Source organism: Zea mays, chromosome 4 (assembly GCF_902167145.1).
Source record: "Zea mays cultivar B73 chromosome 4, Zm-B73-REFERENCE-NAM-5.0, whole genome shotgun sequence".
Taxonomy (NCBI): domain Eukaryota; kingdom Viridiplantae; phylum Streptophyta; class Magnoliopsida; order Poales; family Poaceae; genus Zea; species Zea mays.
Genome location: NC_050099.1, coordinates 215,503,780 through 215,522,683, shown reverse-complemented (window position 1 = coordinate 215,522,683; position 18,904 = coordinate 215,503,780). Strand labels below are relative to the sequence as shown.

The 18,904-nt window shown below is 49.6% G+C and overlaps 1 protein-coding gene across 2 annotated transcripts in view; it reads right to left on the bottom strand.

Moving 5' to 3' along the window:
- Positions 1 to 7,220: 7,220 nt before the first annotated feature.
- LOC103654587 (probable NAD kinase 2, chloroplastic) overlaps positions 7,221 to 18,904 on the bottom strand; it is a 29,745-nt gene continuing 18,061 nt past the window's right edge. For both annotated transcript variants that reach the window (XR_004857950.1, XM_008681429.3), the window contains exons 7-8: positions 7,756 to 7,857; positions 7,221 to 7,591 (exon numbers count right to left, since the gene is read on the bottom strand). Coding sequence is in view for 1 of the 2 variants with exons in the window: in XM_008681429.3 (XP_008679651.1) it covers positions 7,388 to 7,591; positions 7,756 to 7,857 (306 nt within the window). In the remaining variant the exon portion in view is untranslated. The remainder of the gene's footprint in view (positions 7,592 to 7,755; positions 7,858 to 18,904) is intronic.

Genomic DNA, 18,904 nt, shown 5'->3' with positions numbered 1-18,904 from the left:
CGGCTTGTAGTTGGGCTTAAAGTTTATAAATTTCAGATTTGCCTATTCACCCCCCCCCCCCCCCCTCTAGGCGACTTTCAATTTGTATCAGAGCTCGGTACTTCATTAGAGCCTAACCGCTCAAAGTGATGTCGGGAGATCACGCCAAGAAGGAGATGCTGACCGGCGAGAAGCCCGCCACAAGCCACGGGAAGGCTCCATCGGGAGAGTCCGGCAACAAGGTGAAGGGATCCCCTTCACACACCAAGTCGCATCGAAGCGGCGAGAAGAAAAAGAAAATGAAGAAGGTGGTCTACTACGAGACCGATTCTTCATCACCTTCTACATCTGGCTCCGACACGCCTTCCATCACTTCTGAGCGCCACGAGCGCAAGAAGTTTAGTAAGATTCCCCTACGCTATCCTCGCATTCCTAAACATACTCCTTTACTTTCCGTCCCATTAGGCAAACCACCCATGTTTGAGGGTGAAGATTATTCTATGTGGAGTGCTAGAATGAAAGGTCATCTAACCTCACTCCACAAAAGTATATGGGATGTTGTTGAGTATGGAGCGCAGGTACCACAGGTGGGGGATAAAGACTATGACTCGGATGAAGCCGACCAAGTACGACACTTTAACTCCCAAGCAACAACTATACTCCTCGCCTCTTTAAGTCGAGAGGAGTATAACAAAGTGCATGGGTTAGAATCCGCCAAAGATATTTGGGACGTGCTCAAGACCGCACACGAAGGAGATGAGGTGACAAGGATCACCAAGAGAGAAACGATCGAGGCGGAGCTCGGTCGCTTCATGCTTCATCAAGGGGAGGAGCCACAAGCAATGTACAACCGGCTCAAGACATTGGTGAACCAAGTGCGCAACCTCGAGAGCACCAAATGGGATGACCATGAAATGGTCAAGGTTATTCTTAGATCACTTGTTTTCCTTAACCCTACTCAAGTTTAATTAATTCATGGTGATCCAAGATATAAACTAATGTCTCCCGAGAAAGTGATAGGAAAATTTGTGAGCTTTGAATTAATGATCAAAGGCTCCAAGAAAATCATCGAGCAAGGCGCCACCTCTACATCTGAGGTGCAACCCGTCGCCTTCAAGGCGACGGAGAAGAAGGAAGAGTCTACGTCAAGTAGGCTTCCCATCGACGCCTCCAAGCTCGACAATGAGGAGATGGCTTTAATCATCAAAAGCTTTCGCCAAATCCTCAAGCAAAGGAGGGGGAAGGACTACAAGCCCCGCTCCAAGAAAGTTTGCTACAAGTTTGGTAAGCCCGGTCATTTCATTGCTAAATGAACATTATCAAGTGATAGTGACAGGGGCGACGACAATAAGTGGAGAAGGAAGGAGAAGAAGAAGTATTACAAGAAGAAGGGCGGCGATGCCCATGTTTGCCGGGAGTGGGACTCCGACGAGAGCTCCACCGACTCTTCCTCCGACGAGGACGCTTCAAACATTGCCGTCAACAAGGGTCTTCTCTTCCCCAACGTCGACCACAAGTGCCTCATGGCAAAGGACGCCAAAAAGAAGAAGGTAAAATCTAGAGCTTCCACTAAATATGCAACATCTAGTGATGAGGCTAGCTCTAGTGATGATGAGGATGACTTGCTCACCCTTTTTGCCAACTTAAACATGCAACAAAAGGAAAAGTTGAATGAATTGATTAGTGCTATTCATGAGAAGGATGAACTCTTGGATAGCCAAGAGGACTTCCTAATTAAAGAAAATAAGAAGCATGTTAAAGTTAAAAATGCTTATGCTCGGGAGATAGAAAAATGTGAGAAATTAACTAGTGAGCTAAGAACTTGCCATGACACTATTTCCAACCTTAGATTTGAAAATGATAAATTGATTGCTAAGGTTGAGAAATTAAATGTTAGTGATGATTCTCTTGTCAACCTTAGAAATGATAATGCTAATTTGATTGCTAAGATTGACAAATTGAATGCATCTCTCTCTAGCCTTAAGAGTGAAAATGAAAAATTAATTGCTAAGGCTAAAGATTTAAATGTTTGCAATGTTTATATTTCCATTCTTAGAGATGAGAATGCTATTTTACATGCTAAGATTGTTGAATTAAATACTTGCAAACCCTCTACACCTACCGTTGAGCATGTTACTATTTGCACTAGATGTAGAGATATTAATGTTCATGCTATTCATGATCACCTAGCCTTGATTAAACAACAAAATGATCACATAGCTCAACTTAGTGCTAAAATTAATGAGCATGACTTAGAAAATGAAAATTTTAAATTTGCTAGAAGCATGCTCTATAGTGGGAGACGCCCTGGCATTAAGGATGGCATTGGCTTCCAAAAGGGAGACAATGTCAAGCTTAATGCCCCTAAGAAATTGTCTAACTTTGTTAAGGGCAAGGCTCCCATGGTTCAGGATAACGAGGGTTACATTTTGTACCCTGCCGGTTATCCCGAACACAAAATTAGGAGAATTCATTCTAGGAAGTCTCACTCTTGCTCTCATCATACTTTTATGTATAAGAGTGAGGCATCTAGCTCTAGGCAATCAACCCATGTTAAATTGCCTAAAAAGAAATCTCCTATTGCATCGAATGAACCTAACATTTCATTTAAGACTTTTGATGCATCATATGTTTTAACTAACAAATCAGGCAAAATAGTTGTCAAATATGTTGGGGTCAAAGACTTGTGTTTGGGTACCCAAGGTGCTTGTTTCTAATGTCGAAGGACCCAAGACCGTTCGGGTACCTAAGAACAAGGCCTAAATTTGTTTTGTAGGTTTATGCATCCGAGGGCTCAAGTTGGATCATCGATAGCGGGTGCACAACCACATGACTGGGGAGAAAAGGATGTTCTCCTCCTACGAGAAAAACAATGATCCCCAAAGAGCTATCACATTCGGGGATAGAAATCAAGGTTTGGTCAAAGGACTTGGTAAAATCGTTATATCTCCTGACCACTCTATTTCCAATGTTTTTCTTGTAGATTCTTTAGATTACAACCTGCTTTCTATTTCTCAATTATGCAAAATGGGCTACAATTGTCTTTTTTACGGATATAGGGGTTACTGTCTTTAGAAGAAGTGATGATTTGGTAGCATTTAAGGGAGTGTTAGAGGGTCAGCTATACTTAGTTGATTTTAATAGAGCCGAACTCGACACTTGCTTAATTACTAAGACTAACATGGGTTGGCTCTGGCATCGCCGACTAGCCCACATTGGGATGAAGAATCTTCACAAGCTTCTAAAGGGAGAGCACATTTTGGGACTAACAAATGTTCATTTTGAGAAAGACAGGGTTTGTAGCGCATGTCAAGCAGGGAAGCAAGTTGGTGTTCATCATCCACACAAGAACATCATGACGACCGACAGGCCGCTTGAGCTGCTCCACATGGATCTATTCGGCCCGATAGCTTACATAAGCATCGACGGGAGTAAGTATTGTCTTTTAATTGTGGATGATTATTCTAGCTTCACTTGGGTGTTCTTTTTGCAGGAAAAATCAAAAACCCAAGAGACCTTAAAGGGATTCTTGAGACGGGCTCAAAATGAGTTCGGCTTAAGGATCAAAAAGATTAGAAGCGACAACGGAACGGAGTTAAAGAACTCACAAATAGAAGGCTTCCTTGAGGATGAGGGCATCAAGCATGAGTTCTCTTCTCCCTACACACCTCAACAAAATGGTGTAGTGGAGAGGAAGAATAGAACTCTACTTGATATGGCAAGGACCATGCTTGATGAATACAAGACTTCGGATCGGTTTTGGGCGGAAGCAATCAACACCGCTTGCTATGCCATCAACCGTCTCTACCTTCACCGAATCCTCAAGAAAACGTCATATGAACTCCTAACCGGTAAAAAGCCCAATGTTTCATATTTTAGAGTCTTTGGTAGCAAATGCTTTATTCTTGTTAAAAGAGGTAGAAAATCTAAATTTGCTTCTAAGGCTGTAGAAAATCTAAATTTGCTCCTGAAGCAAGCAGGGGGATCGGACCCCATGACGGCGGTGCTCGACTCATTCATCAAGCAATGCACGACGTCACTGGACGACCTCGCCGGCCAGGAGCTCTACACCATTTTCGGCATCGGGGACGACATTAGGGCCTCCTAGCCATGCTGTCTCGCATCGATGCCATCATCTCCCATGACCCCTCCCCTCGCTCGATCTACATCCTACCCTACCCGTGACACATGAGGACTTATATGAAGTCATTTTAAGTAGGTTTTCAAGTTATTTTTCCATTCCTACAATGTTTTGCATTTTATTTATGTAAACATCCCAATATTATCTGATAAAGTTGCTTATGTACTGAAAATTGAGAGGATCTGGTCTATGCTCGAGTATATTTAGTTTTCAGAAGTCAGCACTGAACCATACTGATTTGCAACTTAAGAGCTGACTTCATATTTATGCATGTAGTAGTATGAATTATGCCCATATTTTCTTGACAAACTGACACGCGCAGTTATGCTGCATAAGTAGAATTGGCAAATTGGTGTATAATGCCCATATTGGTGTATATATAGTTCATACTATCTTTTTTGGCAATTAATGGATTTAGCAATGAGGTGAGAATGTTGGATAACTGTATAATATCACATATTGCCAATAAAGAATTAAAGAGGCTCGTCATGTGTATGGATGTTTTCTCACTAGTTTTTACTGTTCTAATTAGTTGTGGTTTTAAGGAGCATACAACAATTAAGAGCAATAGTGATACTCTTTATAAGATGTGTTTGTACTAATACTGTTGGAAATAAACCACCTACTAAAGAAAAAATGTGCCTTGGATAGGGACTTGTTCCACTATATCTTGGCTAAGCAAGTGATTTAGAAATGGTTATACATGATAGGTGTTGCATGTCTGTCATAGCAAACTCTAGTTATTGTTCTACTTGTTTTCTGTCAGAAATTTTGCTTTGAAACTGAACTACTTAAGTGGAAGTATAATTTACTCATCTCGAGGGAGATGGAGCATGTTTGGCTGATTGTCGTTATAGTTAGCCTCTCTGATAGTGTTCTTAGATGTACTTCTGTATATGTTGCAGGACATTGAGAGTGATGATGAGGACCTTGATTTTGAGGTTGATGATGGAGCTGAGGATGAACCTAAAGCATGATGCGGAAGATGCCCCAGCCGAACCTGCTATCAAGAAAGCTATGGCCCTGGCTGCGCCACCCAAAGATACAGAAAGACAACTGTCTAAAAAAGAGATGAAAAAGAAGGAACTAGCAAAACTTGATGTAGTATTGGCTGAGCTGGGACTTTCTAGGATTCGAGCAGCGCTGCACAGGATGGTGAGAGTCATACATGTTGACGTTAAAACTACCTGATCTATTTTGTATGGACTCAATTCTCTCATGCCATGTTTTCTTGCAGCTGAGAACAAAGGTGCCAACTAGACTAGTGATACAGAGAAAAAGGAAGATGCTCCTGCCCCTTCCGAGAGCAAGGCCTCCAAGAAGAAGAAAAGAAGGATAAGAGTTCAAAGGAGGGAAAAGAAACACAAGCAGCTGATGGGTCAGAGGAGACTGCCAGTGCAAGACCTGATATCCCCTTGTTCATTGTGGACTCGCAATAAAACTTTTTTGAGATGTTGTTTTTTATGACTAGGAAGTGTCTTTCTGAGTTTAATTTTAGAATTTAATGAAAGCTTTTGTGGTTGCAAAACAGTGGTGTAATTGTGTTTTAAATTGTTTGTCCAACAAAAAACTTCATGAACAACAGGGCCACTCTGGCACCTCCTGTAGTCCGATTTCCGAATTCTTGTATTGTTGTGGTGACGACACTTGTCGAAATTATCCCCACCTAATTTATTTAATCTTATATATGTATAAGTACATTCTATATTACTATAGCCTACAGTACCTTTCAGGTGTGTTTGGAATGTGGGGTCCCCATTCTTACGGTTTCACTACAAAATTAAATTTCTATATAATTCCTCGATTCAAACTGGTCCTGAATATTTGCCCTCATCTCTGCTACTATTAAGAGGGGGAGGGGGAGTCCACAGGCGAGGCTGTGCCCCCAGCCGCCATCATCCCCCGCGCCATGATGAACATGATCAGTAGCTCCATCGTGAATTGAAACCCAAAGTGTCAGACAGGGTCGACCTGCCTTGTTTCAAAGGCATTAATTAATGCCCAAAAAAACTTGCACATAAGCAAACATACAGTGTATTTGCTAGATAGATATATTAAGTATACAACATGCCAAGCCACCGTTCACGTAAACAACGGTAATTGTAAACAACGGTAACTGATTCCTGTGAAATTCCTATATGATTCCTATGAAATTCATGTGTTCCAAAGGAGCCCTTATTTTGATTCATTTCATGTCCTTTATACCCTACATCTTATGCAGTGTCCACTGTCCAACCACCAATGACCTAGGCCGCTTAAAACTCAACTTCATCACCATCTCCTTGCTCCATCAGCTGTGCACACGAGGAGGTGTTGTGTAGGATGTGATCATAAAAGCTCAAAGGACAATGGGTGCTTTGTAGATCAATTGGTTGCTTGCCATTTTAGATTTTCTTAAACTTACTGATCAATATTAGTTTGGTGGTGACATAAATGCATGGAATGTAGAAAAAGAGTAAACAATTAGAGCTTAAGAGTGTATGAGCACTGCATTGGAAAAAATGTTTATCTTAGCTCAGAAAGGGATACCCTACATCTTTTGGGATGGAAAGTTGAGAGTTATGTATTGAATTGAGGTAAACCTTAAACAATGTTATATATAAATGTGCCATGATCGGTGAATGAAATTTGTTAGGGTGAGTAGAGTACGTTTGTTTAATGTTAAAACATACATTTCAGTTACATAATAAAAAATCAACGTTTTGTTCTCTTATGCCTTGTGCATACGATGCAAATATTCTTCGGAGCAACTTGGTGATCGATCTGTTAAGTTACGAGGACAATTCGTATCGATATGTCATCCCTACAAACATACAACAAAGACTTATCAATATCGCTAAAAAAGATTAGATTAGTGTACGATTGTCAATATATTTACCTATCATTCAAAATACTATATTGATTCTTTAGAAATAATTTATGTGGTATTATAGTATTTGTTGAACATCATTTTATTTTATTTGAGTTAATATAATATTAGTGTTACGGTGATATTTTATCACACTGATTTTATATATTATAGTGATGTTTGTCGTTCCGTATTTCCGTATCTATATTTTATACTAATTTTAAGCTCTCGTAGCAACGTACGGGCATATAATATATAAGTTGATTTGTGAAGCACGTGAATACATGGATAAAGTAAGCTACGGAGCTCCTTACGTGCAAGATTCTTTGATGTTACACGTTGTACATGTTGGCAGAAAAACAAAACTATATGTGTATAAATTTACATATGTACAGAAACAATAAAAAATTTTCTAGTGCCTATAATGCCTTCTGGTCCAATCTCTCGTTCCAGTTGAGACACCTGATCAGGCTGCGGAACCAATCACCCGTTTGGTCAGATTTATTAACAGTTGGGAGTGGGTGCTGACTCATGGATATACGAACAGAATCTCCTCTTGACAGTTGCTGCCTCCTTTTGCCATCAAACGAAACCCATGCATTGCTTCTTGCCTCATCTGGTATCTAGTAAAGATGCAAGTACAATGGCAATCCAATAACAGTGCAAAGTTCATCAGTAAGCAAACCAAGGTACGATGTGGGGTAAAGCTTGACGAGTTAAAATGTTCGTACACTACGTTAAGTGAGGTTGCACAGAAACAATAGACATCTCATTAGTTGTTCAGTACCTTTAATTCAAGCCGGGCAGAATCCGGAAGGATGACAGGTCTAAATGACAGTGAGTGAGGGCAGATTGGAGTAAACAGCATGCATGGGACGTTTGGATGAACCTAGACAAGAAAAAACAAAATGATCATAGTGAATTACTGTTCAGTCAGCGGATATTTAGGTATGCACAGGAGAACAGTTTGGAGATTAACACACACGAATGCAACAATAAACTGTAAAAGCAAACAAACAAGGCATAACACTTTCTAATTATTGAGCCTTGACATCTGCAAAGTGCCTTTTCTCCATAGAAACATGACATGGTAGACATTATATCTGTGTAACCAAAATATTGCCAGTTCAGACTATGCTTCATAAATAGGAAATATTGTTGATAGGATCTAGAATCCTACTGCGACTGCATAAGTTATATGGATAGGGATCGATGGCCGGGGCGTGAACCATTGGCTATGCACAGGAGCCATGATCGCACAAAAGGAGTAGGCAAACGATAAAAGACGTGGGAGACGGCCTTTGAGACAAAGGAAGATAATTGTCTTGCTTACTTTCATATATTTACATATGCAGATGATACAATACTTTTTATGGATCATGATATCGATAAAGCTCGTAACTTGAAGCTATTGCTTTATGCCTTTGAGCAATTATCGGGTCAAAATTAATTTCCATGAGAGTGAAATTTTTTTGCTTTGGTGAAGCGCATCAATCAGCAGATTAGTATACAGAATTGTTTGGCTGTAACCTAGGGTCTTTTCCTTTAAACTATTTGGGTTTACCTGTACATTTTAGGAGGTTGTCGAATACAGACTGGAAACGAGTTGAGGAACGCTTTGAAAAAAGATTCAGTAGTTGGAAAGGTAAGCACCTTTCTATCAGTGGGCGTCTTAATTTGATCAACTCAGTCTTGAGTAGCCTACCTATGTACATGATGTCTTTCTTTGCGACTCCTATAGGAGTACTCATGAGACTTGACTACTTTCGCTCTAGGTTTTTTTTGGCAAAGTGATGGTCAAAAACGGAAGTATCGTCTAGCCAAATGGAACATTTTGTGCCAGCCCAAGGATCAAGGGGGTTTAGGGATCCAAGACCTAAACATTAAAAACATAGTTGTGCTAAGCAAATGGCTCTTCAAGCTCCTTACAACAGATGGTACCTGGCAACAAATTTTACGAAACAAGAATATGAACTCCAAACCCCTTTCTCAAATCCATTGGAAAAATGGAGATTCACATTTTTGGGCAAGCTTAATGAAGGTTAAAAACAATTTTCCTTCAATTTGACACTTTTACAGTTAAAAATGGGCAACAAATTCAATTTTGAGAGGACATTTGGCTTGGCGGTATGTCTTTAAGAAGGCAGTACCTAGACTATTCAATATTGCTCGTCATAAGCAAATAACAGTGGCAGAAGTTTTTAGCTCCTCACCAATCAATTTATCATGGCGAAGGGATCTTGTTGGAAACAATCTAACAGCGTGGAACCGGTTATTACCACGTATTGCTAGCATTGCCTTGAGCCAAGATCAGGATAAGTTTAGATGGAATCTCCACCCAAATGGGCAGTTCTCTGTGAAATCTCATTATCTGGCCTTGATTCAGAACGATGTCCCAAACTTAAACAAAAGATTGTGGAAGCTTAAAACTCCACTGAAAATTAAGATCTTTTTGTGGTTTTTGCGCCGAGGAATAGTATTGACAAAGGATAACTTGGCCAAGAGAAATTGGCAGGGCAGTAAAGTTTGTTGTTTTTGTCACAAAGATGAAACCATTAGTCATTTATTTTATGAATGTCGCTTTGCTCGAGCTATGTGGTTCATCATTCATGCTGTTTTTGGGTTTTCCAGGCCTCATAGTGTTTCTCATATGTTCGGATCTTGGTTGAGGCATTGGAAAAGAAAAAAAGCAACTAGTTCTGTTAGGAGCGGCTGCTACTTGCTGGTCGTTATGGCTTTGCAGAAATAGTTTGGTATTTGATAAAAAAACATAACTTATCTCCTTTGCAGGTTGTCTTCAAAATTGTTCATTGGCTCCGTTCATGGGCTATTTTGCAGCAACCAACTTCACAGGACATGGTTGTTGCAACATCTAAACACTTGATGCTAGTGGCCAAGGGTTTTTTTACCTAGGCACATGGGTGGCAGTCTAGGCTTAGGATTGATTGTCATTAGTGCTTGAGTTCTACCATGTGGTCTTTTCCTTTTTTAGGCTGTGTGCATCCCGTTATGTAGAGGTCGGAAGTGTGTTTTTCAAGGCTTTGTATCACCTCGATGTATGGACTTGAAAATTCAATAAAGCTTCCTTTATCGAAATTTAGTCCCTAGAGGACTTTGACTCCCAAGAAACTAGAGAAGGAATCCTTATATATTTAGACTCCCCTATCATAACAAACCAGTCATAGTTCCTAAACCATCTCAATCTCACCTCTAAGAAATTTCTATTTTAACTCTTTCCTAGACTAAACTCATGCGCTACCGTACGTGTTGTAGTATCTGTGGGTACTGTAAATGCTACAACATGCAGGTACTATTCTTGCCGGGTCGAACTCAGGGTACCTCTTGCCTCGGCCCTCGAGGCTCCTCTTGTATTGGCTCCCAAGGCACCTCAAGCATTGGCCCCTGGATCTGGTGGGCATAGAAGATATCGGTCATAACATCTCTCCCCGCCTCTTCGAGCAACTCGTTGTTGAGTTGGATGTTGGGGTAGATGTTCATGAATTCCTAAAGCGGCTCCCAAGTTGTGTAGTCGCTGGATAGGCCAGACTATTGAACGAGGTCATGACGGTTGACAGGTGTCGGGGACCATAATTAGGGGTACCCCCAAGACTCCTAATCTCAGCTGGTAACCCTCATCAGCACAAAGCTGCAAAGGCCTGATGGGCGCGATTCCGGTCAAGGCTCCGTCCACTCAAGGGACACGATCTCGTCTCGCCCGAGCCCAGCCTCGGGCAGGAATAGTAGACCAAGGCAGATTCACGCCTCGCCCGAGGGTCTCCTCAAGCAACGGGCGCACCTTCGACTCGCCCGAGGCCCAGCTCGGGCAGGCTTCGCGGAGAAGCAACCTTGGCCAGATCGCCACGCCAACCGACCGTATCGCAGGAGCAATCAATGCAAGGATCGCCTGACACCTTATCCTGACGCACGCTCCTCAGTCGACAAGGCCGCAGTGACCGCAGTCACTTCGCCGCTCCACTAACTGACCTGACAGGAAAATAGCGTCGCCTGCCCTGCTCCGACTGCTGTGCCACTCGCCAAAGTGAGGCCGACAGCAGCTAAGTCCAGCCTCGGGCGCCATAGGAAGCTCCGCCTCGCCCGACCCCAGGGCTCAGCCCCCGTCTCGGCCTCGGAAGACGGTCTCCGCCTCGCCCGACCCCAGGGCTCGGACTCAACCTCGACCTCGGAAGACGGACTCCGCCTTGCCCGACCCCAGGGCTCGGACTCAGCCTCGACTCCGGAAGACGGTCTCCGCCTCGCCCGACCCCAGGGCTCGGACTCAGCCTCGACTCCGGAAGACGGTCTCTGCCTCGCCCGACCCCAGGGCTCGGACTCAGCCTCGACTCCGGAAGACGGTCTCCGCCTCGCCCGACCCCAGGGCTCGGACTCAGCATCGACCTCGGAAGACGGACTCCGCCTCGCCCGGCCCCAGGGCTCGGACTCAGCCTCGACCTCGGAGGAGTCACCGCCTCGCCCGACCTCGGGCTCGGACCGACCACGTCACAGGGGGGCCATCATTACCCTACCCCTAGCTAGCTCAGGCTACGGGGAACAAGACCGACATCCCATCTGGCTCGCCCCGGTAAAATAAGTAATGATGGCACCCCGCGTGCTCCATGACGACGGCGGTTCTCAGCCCCTTACGGAAGCAAGGAGACGTCAGCAAGGATCCGACAGCCCCGACAGCTGTGCTTCCACAGGGCTCAAGCGCTCCTCCGACGGCCACGACATCACATGAACAGGGCAGCAACACCTCTCCGACAGCCACGACGGCATGTACATAGGGCTCTGGCTCCCCTTTGCTAGACACGTTAGCACATTGCTACACCCCCATTGTACACCTGGGCCCTCTCCTTACATCTATAAAAGGAAGGTCCAGGGCTCTCGTACGGGAAGGTGGCCGCGCGGGAGAACGGGCCGACGCACAAGGCTCGCGCTCTCTCTCTCTCTCTCCCTCGCGAACGCTTGTAACCCCTACTGCAAGCGCATCCGCCCTGGGCGCAGGACAACACGAGGCCGAGGTTTTCCCTTACTGTCTTCCCCCTTGTGTTCCGTCTCGCGCCGACCCATCTGGGCTGGGACACACAGCGACAATTTACTCGTCGGTTCAGGGACCCCCCGGGGTCGAAACGCCGACAGTTGGCGCGCCAGGTAGGGGACTGCTTAGTGTTGACGAACAGCTTCCCGTCAAGCTCCAGATCGGTAGTCTCCAGCAACCTCTCCAACCCGGGACGGTGCTCCGTTTTGGGAGCCTTGAGTTCATGTCCCTCGACATCAGCTGCGACATGATACTCCTTCCTCCGCCGCGCGACAACGACAATGGCGGCCGTCAGCCCGCCCGCCGGCGGTGGGATCGACGACGTCTTCCCCGCGTGATGGAAGAGCAACATCCGGGTCTGTCCCATCACCTTCCCCGCCGACGGAGGAGGAAGCGGGGCAACCATGGCCAAGTAGGAGGCGGCACCTCGTCGGCTGTCGAGCGAGTCGACGACGCCGGCGCCCCAGCGGGGGACACGTCGGGCGTTGACCTCGCGTCTGAGACGAAGATGAGCGTCGTTTCCCCGCAACACGCCAACCCCAAGTAGACGAACGACACCAGCACGCTCGCGAAGGACTTGCTGGGCATTAGCCTCGTACCTGAGATAACGGTGCATTCCGTCCCCGACGCGACTTCGTCACCATCCGTCGATCAAGAGGTACCATCCGTTTTTCATCCTATGCCTTTTAGGTTCAGCTTCGACCCACCAAGCGACCCCGCTTCGGTGGACGCTTTCATAAAGGCATATCCGAACCTTCCGGGGTATCATATGCGGTCAACCTGGGACCGACTGACAGCCGTCTCGACCTACGGGCCCCCGGGTTCCGAGGAAGATGACGAGCCCGACTATGGTTGGGATTTCTCCGGGCTCGGTAACCCCAGTGCCATGCGGGACTTCATGACCGCATGTGACTACTGCCTCTCCGATTGCTCCGATAGTAGCCACAGCCTCGGCGACGAGGACTGTGGCCCAAGTCGCGAATGTTTCCACGTCGATATAGGGGGTCTCGACGAAGGCAACCACCTTGGTATGCCGGAGGACGGCGATCCCCCTAGGCCTGCGCCTCGCGTTGACATCCTTCGGGAGCTAGCTGTGGTCCCAGTCCCTGCGGGGGGTCAGGACGCACAGCTCGAGCAAATCCGCGAGATGCAGGCCAGGCTCGACGAGAAACCAGGACAACTTGTGCAGCTCCGGCAAAATATCGGGCAGGAGTGGGCAGGCCGAGCACCGGCCGGAGAAGCCCGTCATCTGGCCCAGGACGTCCAGCACCGCATCGCTGACGATGCCAGGGCAAGGCTGCCCCCGGCCTCCAGTGGGGTCGGCTAGAACCTGGCTGCAGCAGCAATACTACTCAGAGCGATGCCGGAACCATCCACCACCGAGGGGCAGCGTATCTAGGGAGAGCTCAAGAATCTCCTGGAGGATGCCGCGGTCCGACGAGCCGAAAGCTCTGCCTCCCGAAGGCAGGGGTACCCCCCGGAGCATCGCGCCGCGACTTCCAGATTCATGCGGGAAGCCTCGATCCACACCGGGCGCACGCGGGACACAGCGCCTGCGGCCCCGGGTCGCCTCGGCAACAAGCACCACCGTCGCGACCGTCGAGCCCACCTCGACGATAAGGTGCGCCGAGGCTACCACCCCAGGCGTGGGGGACGCTACGACAGCGGGGAGGATCGGAGCCCCTCGCCCGAACCACCCGGTCCGCAAGCTTTCAGCCGGGCCAAACGACGGGCGCCGTTCCCGGCCCGGTTCCGAACCCCGACTACCATCACCAAGTACTCGGGGGAAACAAGGCCGGAACTGTGGCTCGCGGACTACCGGCTGGCCTGCCAGCTGGGTGTAATGGACGATGACAACCTCATCATCCGCAACCTTCCCCTGTTCCTCTCCGACGCCGCCCAAGCCTGGCTGGAGCATCTGCCCCCTGCGCAGATCTCCAACTGGGACAACCTGGTCAAAGCCTTCGTCGGCAACTTCCAGGGCACATACGTGCGCCCTGGGATCTCCTGGGATCTCCGAAGCTGCCGCCAGCAGCCGGGAGAATCCCTCCGGGACTACATCCGGCGATTCTCGAAGCAGCGCACCGAGCTGCCCAACATCACCGACTCGGATGTCATCGGCGCGTTCCTCGCCGGCACCACTTGCCGCGACCTGGTGAGCAAGCTGGGTCGCAAGACTCCCACCAGGGCGAGCGAGCTGATGGACATCGCCACCAAGTTCGCCTCTGGTCAGGAGGCGGTCGAGGCCATCTTCCGGAAGGACAAGCAGCCTTAGGGGCGCCAGCCGGAAGACGTCCCCGAGGCGTCCGCTCAGCGCGGCACCAAGAAGAAGGGCAAGAAGAAGTCGCAAGCGAAACGCGACGCCGCCGACGCAGACCTTGTCGCCGCCGCCGAGCACAGGAACCCTCGAAAGCCTCCTGGAGGCGCCAACCTGTTCGACAAGATGCTCAAGGAGTCGTGCCCCTATCATCAGGGTCCCGTCAAGCACACCATTGAGGAGTGTGTCATGCTTCGGCGCTACTTCCACAAGGCCGGGCCACCAGCGGAAGGTGGCAGGGCCCACGACAACGACAAGGAGTGCCACAAGGCAGAAGAGTTCCCCGAGGTCCATGATTGCTTCATGATCTACGGTGGGCAAGTGGCGAACGCCTCGGATCGGCACCGCAAGCAAGAGCGCCGGGAGGTCTGCTCGGTGAAGGTGGCGGCGCCAGTCTACCTAGACTGGTCCGACAAGCCCATCACCTTCGACCAGGGCGACCACCCCGACCGCGTGCCGAGCCCGGGAAAGTACCCGCTCGTTGTCGATCCCGTCATCGGCAACGTCAGGCTTACCAAGGTCCTCATGGACGAAGGCAGCAGCCTCAACATCATCTACGCCGAGACCCTCGGGCTCCTGCAGATCGATCTATCCACGATCCGGGCCGGCGCGGCGCCTTTTCACGGGATCATCCCTGGGAAGCGCGTCCAGCCCCTTGGGTAACTCGATCTGCCCGTCTGCTTCGGGATATCCTCCAACTTCCGAAAGGAAACCCTCACGTTCGAGGTAGTCGGGTTCCGAGGAACCTACCACGCAGTGTTGGGGAGACCATGCTACGCCAAGTTCATGGTCGTCCCCAACTACACCTACCTCAAGCTCAAGATGTCGGGCCCCAACGGGGTCATCACCGTCGGCTCCACGTACCGACACGCGTACGAATGCGACGTGGAGTGCGTGGAGTACGCCGAGGCCCTCGCCGAATCCGAGGCCCTCATCGCCGACCTGGAGAACCTCTCCAAGGAGGTGCCGGATGCGAAGCGCCACGCCGGCAACTTCGAGCCAGCAGAGGCGGTTAAGTCCGTCCCTCTCGACCCCAGCAACGACGCCTTCAAGCAAGTTCAGATCGGCTCCGAGCTCGACCCCAAATAAAGCAGTGCTCGTCGACTTTCTCCGCGCAAACGCCGAGGTTTTTGCGTGGAGTCCCTCGAACATGCCTGGCATACCGAGGGATGTCGCCGAGCACTCGCTGGATATCCGAGCTGGAGCCCGACCCGTGAAGCAGCATCTGCGCCGATTCGACGAAGAAAAGCGCAGAGCCATAGGCGAGGAGATCCACAAGCTGATGGCTGCAGGGTTCATCAAAGAGGTATTCTATCCCGAATGGCTAGCCAACCCTGTGCTTGTGAGAAAGAAAGGCGGGAAATGGCGGATGTGTGTAGACTACACTGGTCTAAACAAAGCATGTCCGAAAGTTCCCTACCCTCTGCCTCGCATCGATCAAATCGTGGATTCCACTGCTGGGTGTGAAACCCTGTCTTTCCTCGATGCCTACTCAGGGTATCAACAAATCAGGATGAAAGAGTCCGACCAGCTCGCGACTTCTTTCATCACACCTTTTGGCATGTACTGCTACATTACTATGCCATTCGGTTTGAGGAATGCGGGTGCGACATACCAAAGGTGCATGAACCACGTGTTCGGAGAGCATATTGGTCGAACGGTTGAGGCTTACGTCGATGACATCGTAGTCAAGACGAGGAAAGCCTCCGACCTCGAAACGACATTCAAGTGTCTCAAGGCGAAAGGCGTAAAAACTCAATCCCGAGAAGTGTCTTCGGAGTCCCCCGAGGCATGCTCTTAGGGTTCATCGTCTCCGAGCGGGGCATCGAGGCCAACCCGGAGAAAATCGTGGCCATCACCAACATGGGCCCCATCAAGGACTTGAAAGGAGTACAGAGGGTCATGGGATGCCTTGCGGCTCTGAGCCATTTCATCTCGCGCCTCGGCGAAAGAGGCCTACCTCTGTACCGCCTCTTAAGGAAAACCGAGCGCTTCACTTGGACCCCCGAGGCCGAGGAAGCCCTCGGGAATCTAAAGGCGCTCCTTACAAGCGCGCCCATCTTGGTGCCCCCCGCTGCCGGAGAAGCCCTCTTGATCTACGTCGCCGCTACCACTCAGGTGGTCAGCGCCGCGATCGTAGTCGAGAGACGAGAAGAGGGGCACGCATTGCCCGTCCAGAGGCCGGTCTACTTCATCAGTGAAGTACTGTCCGAAACCAAAATCCGCTACCCGCAAATTCAGAAGCTACTGTACGCGGTAATTCTGACGCGGCGAAAGTTGCGACACTACTTCGAGTCTCATCCGGTGACTGTGGTGTCATCCTTCCCCCTGGGGGAGATCATCCAGTGCCGAGAGGCCTCGGGTAGGATTGCAAAGTGGGCGGTGGAGATCATGGGCGAGACAATCTCGTTCGCTCCTCGGAAGGCCATCAAGCCCCAAGTCCTGGCAAACTTTATGGCTGAATGGGTCGAGACCCAGCTTCCAGCAGCTCCGATCCAACCGGAACTCTGGACCATGTTTTTTGACGGGTCGCTGATGAAAACAGACGCGGGCGCGAGCCTGCTCTTCATCTCACCCCTCGGGAAGCACCTCCGCTACGTGCTGCGCCTCCATTTCCCGGCGTCCAACAACGTGGCCGAGTACGAGGCTCTGGTTAACGGGTTGCGCATCGCCATCGAGCTAGGGGTCCGACGCCTCGACGCTCGTGGCGACTCGCAGCTTGTCATCGACCAAGTCATGAAGAACTCCCATTGCCGCGACCCGAAGATGGAAGCCTACTGCGATGAGGTTCGGCGCCTGGACGACAAGTTCTACGGGCTCGAGCTCAACCACATCGCCCGACGATACAACGAGAACTGCGGACGAGCTAGCTAAGATAGCCTCGGGGCGGACAACGGTTCCTCCGGACGTCTTCTCCCGAGACCTACATCAACCCTCAGTCAAGACCGACGACACGCCCGAGCCCGAGAAGGCCTCGGTTCAGCCCGAGGCACCCTCGGCCCCCGAGGGTGAGGCACTGCGCGTCGAGGAAGAGCGGAATAGGGTCACGCCTAATCGAAACTGGCAGACCCCGTACCTGCAATATCTCCACCGAGGAGAGCTACCCCTCGACAGAGCCGAAGCTCGGCGACTGGCGCGGCGCGCCAAGTCGTTTGTCTTGCTGGGTGACGGAAAGGAGCTCTACCACCGCAGCCCCTCAGGCATCCTCCAGCGATGCATATCCATCGCCGAACATCAGGAACTATTACAAGAAATACACTCGGGGGCTTGCGGCCACCACGCAGCACCTCGAGCCCTCGTTGGAAACGCCTTCCGACAGGGTTTCTACTGGCCAACCGCGGTGGCCGACGCCACTAGGATTGTACGCACCTGCCAAGGGTGTCAATTCTACGCAAGGCAGACGCACCTGCCCGCTCAGGCCCTGCAAACAATACTCATCACCTGGTCGTTTGTTGTGTGGGGTCTGGACCTCGTCGGTCCCTTGCAGAAGGCACCCGGGGGCTACACACACCTGCTGGTCGCCATCGACAAATTCTCCAAGTGGATTGAGGTCCGACCCCTAAACAGCATCAGGTCCGAACAGGCGGTGGCGTTCTTCACCAACATCATCCATCGCTTTGGGGTCCCGAACTCCATCATCACCGACAACGGCACTCAGTTCACTGGCAGAAAGTTCCTGGACTTCTGCGAGGACCACCACATCCGAGTGGACAGGGCCGCCGTAGCTCACCCCATGACGAATGGGCAGGTAGAGCGTGCCAACGGCATGATTCTGCAAGGACTCAAGCCACGGATCTACAACGACCTCAACAAGTTCGGCAGGCGATGGATGAAGGAGCTCCCCTCGGTGGTCTGGAGTCTGAGAACGACGCCAAGCCGAGCCACGGGCTTCACGCCGTTCTTTCTATTCTATGGGGCCGAGGCTATCTTGCCCACAGACTTAGAATACGGATCCCCGAGGACGAGGGCATATGACGACCGAAGCAACCGGACCAACCGAGAACCAGCTGGAAGAGGCTCGGGACATGACCTTACTACACTCGGCACGGTACCAACAGTCCCTGCGACGCTACCATGCCCGAGGGGTTCGGTCCCGAGACCTCCAGGTGGGCGACTTGGTGCTTCGGCTACGACAAGACGCCCGAGGACGCCACAAGCTCACGCCTCCCTGGGAAGGGCCGTTCATCATCGCCAAGATTTTGAAGCCCGGAACATACAAGCTGGCCAACAGTCAAGGCGAGGTCTACAACAACGCTTGGAACATTCGACAGCTACGTCGCTTCTACCCTTAAAATGATTTCAAGTCGTTCATATACCTCGTTTACATACACAAATAAAGTCTAACCATCAAGTAAGGGTCAGCCTTTCCTCGGCAAAGTCCGACCCTCCCTCGGGGGCTAGAAGGGGGGAACCCCCTCTGCGTCAAAATTTTCCTCGGAAAAAGTCTTTCTGCCAGAACATCTTTCGTGCTTTTCGACTGCTTCGATAGTGGGATCCTGAAAACGACGGAGTTCACGTAAGCAGCAAGGCCGACCGAGCCGAGGGACTCCCACGCCTCCGGGATATGGATACCTCACTCATCAC